At 53.0% G+C, this 2,886-nt stretch overlaps 1 protein-coding gene across 1 annotated transcript; it reads right to left on the reverse strand.

Moving 5' to 3' along the window:
* Positions 1–12: 12 nt before the first annotated feature.
* LOC125530010 (probable alpha-glucosidase Os06g0675700) lies at positions 13–2,605 on the reverse strand (the record flags this gene model as incomplete). Its single annotated transcript, XM_048694425.1, has 4 exons — positions 2,412–2,605; positions 1,697–1,981; positions 1,214–1,599; positions 13–1,125 (listed from the first exon to the last, which is right to left on the reverse strand). Coding segments are annotated over exons 1-4 (1,978 nt in total), but the record flags the coding sequence as incomplete, so codon positions are not given.
* Positions 2,606–2,886: the final 281 nt, after the last annotated feature.

The raw sequence follows: 2,886 nt of genomic DNA on the forward strand, positions 1-2,886 counted from the left end.
AGAGCGCGCCACGGCCTGCCAGGAACTGCCTGTCCACGCCGTAGGTGTCGGCATCCTGAGGGTAGGAGAAGAAGAGCGGGCGCGCTATGGGTGCCCCCGTTGTGTGCGCCTCAAACATGAGCGTGTAGATGTAGGGGAGCATCCGGTACCGCATCCCCAACGCCTTCCTCGCTGATTGTGCCGTTGGCTCCCACACATAGAGCTCTCGCCGGACGGTTGTCTTCTCTGCGTGAGCCCTCGCGAACGGGTAGAATGCACCAAGCTGAATCCAGCGGCTGCAGAGCTCCTGAGTCGTGTTGCCGTTGAACCCACAGATATCGGCGCCCATCATGGGGATGCCGAAAAGGCCAGAGTTGAGGATGGTGTTGATGGAGTGCGCGAGTTCGTCCCACCGTGCGGCATTGTCGCCGGTCCAGTGCGCGGTGTAGCGCCCCGAGCCGACGAACGTGGCGCGACTGAGCACGAAGGGGCGGCGTGCCGTGTCCTTGAGAAGAGCATCATGCGTGGCCCGCGACTCGAGGAGGCCGTAGAGGTTGTGCGCATCGTACTCCGACACACCATTGAAGTGCACCGCGGAGACCGGCACGGTCTTGTTATTAAGGTTGCGGTGAATGCCGGTGTTGTTGATGCGGTAGGGCGAGTCGTCGTACTCGTTGAGCGGCTCCCAGGCCTTGAAGTTGGAGGGCTCGTTCATGTCGCACCACAGCCCGTCAGCGGGGATGGTTCGACGGAACTCAGAGATCTTCCGCGCCCAGTACTCAGCAGTGCGTGGGTTCATGAAGTCCGGGTAGTAGACCTCGCCTGGCCACACCCGGCCGACATAGTTGGTGCCGTTTCGCTGGAGGAACAAACCCACGGCCTCATTTTGAGGAGGTGCTGCTTCTTTTTTGATCGCCGGATCAATGATGACCACGTATTTCTGGCTGCTATTGTGGAGCCGGTCGACAAACGGCCGGAGCAGTTTCGCCGGGTAGTTCACCGGATCCAGTGTGAAGTCCTGGTAGCCGTCCATGTAGTCGATGTCCGACCAAATCGACTCTAATGGAATCTTGGCCTTGGCATAGCCCGCGACCACGCCCTCCAGGTCAGCCACATTCTTGTAGCCATACCTGCATTGGTGGAACCCTGCATTACAAGAGAAAAGTGGATCCGGTGAGAAGAGCAGATTGATATATGCCTGCCAAGAACTAGCTAGACGATTGACCGCACGTACCGAATGACCAGTACGGCATGGGGGCAGGGCGGCCGATGAGCTGGGTGTACTGGTCGACGACGGCGAGCGGGGAGGGCCCGGCGAAGAAGTAGAAGTCGAGCACGCCGCCGATCACCTTGTAGGTGATGTAGGACCCGCCGTACTTTATGTCCATCCCGTTGGTGTTGAGGAGCAGCACGCCGTGGGCAGCGCCGCCGGGGCGCACGTCCATGTAGAATGGGTGCGAGCTGTAGAGGTTGATGTCCAGTAGGTCCGACCTCTCCAGGTCCTCGTTCCAGATCGTGAACGTGTCGTTTTGTTGGAGCCGGAATGTCCGTTTTGTCTGCTCGCCCAGCCCGTACAAAGATGCCCCCTTGGCTGGCAGCGCCGACGTCACCTCCAAGTACCTGCATTATAGTTCCATGCCCATCACCACTTTGGCTACTTACGTATCAACTAGCTACGCCGAGTGTCGTAGGTGTTGAAGACAGTGTAGTATCATACCGGTTCTTGAAGACGAGTGTGGCGGAGGTGTCGAGGAGGACGTCGCCGGTGGAGCGGCGGGAGACGGTGAAGCGGAACGGGGCGGTGTGGATGGTGAAGGTCAGGTCTGAAGACTCGCTGGACATGGTGCTGCTGCCGGGCAAGGAAGCATTGCTCATGCCCGAGGAATGTAGCAAGACGTCCTCCAGCGCCGGCTCTGGGCGTGGGATGACGTCCTGGGGGACCTCCCACCGCTGATGGTCGGCGTCGGTGATGCGCACGTGGAGCTGGTTGTCCGTCTCTAGGCTGCCGCCGGTCATATCAAAATTAAAACAGTGGGCATACGAGTTGTGTGCATTAGGTGATGTACAAGTCAGTGATTGTACCTCTTTTAAACGATAGGACAATGCTCGTGCGTTTCAATAGGGTATTAATATTTCACTAGTACGTAAGCTTGTGATTAATTTATTTGCCCATATTAATACCATTGTGCAAATAAATGTTTATCAAATCATGTCACTTATCTTATATTTTGGTGAGAATGTTGGTAAATACATTAAAGTGAAATTGATTCAGAAGATAAGTAAATGAAAGCGATTGATTTCATACCAGGAAGATTGGATGAAGGGATGGTGGGGAAAAAATGAAACATGGAATGCTATATTCTTTTTAAGTAGTAGAGAGAAAAAAACATGAATTAAACTCCCGAATCAGGATGAAGATCAAACACACTTACCTTGCAGTCAGGTTGAGCTGCTTGACATCAGGCCCGAACTGTGTCGTCCCGCCTACAAGTGTCAGCTTAGCCGACAGCAAATTCCCTAACCCGTTGACCGACTCGACTTCATAGTTGGCGCCACAACGGTGGAGGAGGCATATGAGGATGGTGAGGAGTGCGAGAAGATCAGCAAATGATGAGACGATCGTCATCAGACGATATGATGGGTGCAACACAAGTGTGTGCCATCAGCTATTGGACACAGAACTTTATATAGGCTTGTAATCATCTTCATTGTTCAGAGAGTTTTAAATGTGCGCCTAAGATTATATGACTATAAAAGGAGGTACTTCAAAGTTAAGACTTATCCCTTCATCCAAATGAGGAAGTCAATTAAAGAGCACTAAAGAACAATGGTAAAGAAGGAATGTAATTAATGCCAACATACTCCCTTTGTTTTTAAATATAAAACCTTTTAGATATTTTAATACGA

This window comes from Triticum urartu, unplaced genomic scaffold (genome assembly GCF_003073215.2).
Source record: "Triticum urartu cultivar G1812 unplaced genomic scaffold, Tu2.1 TuUngrouped_contig_6005, whole genome shotgun sequence".
NCBI lineage: Eukaryota > Viridiplantae > Streptophyta > Magnoliopsida > Poales > Poaceae > Triticum > Triticum urartu.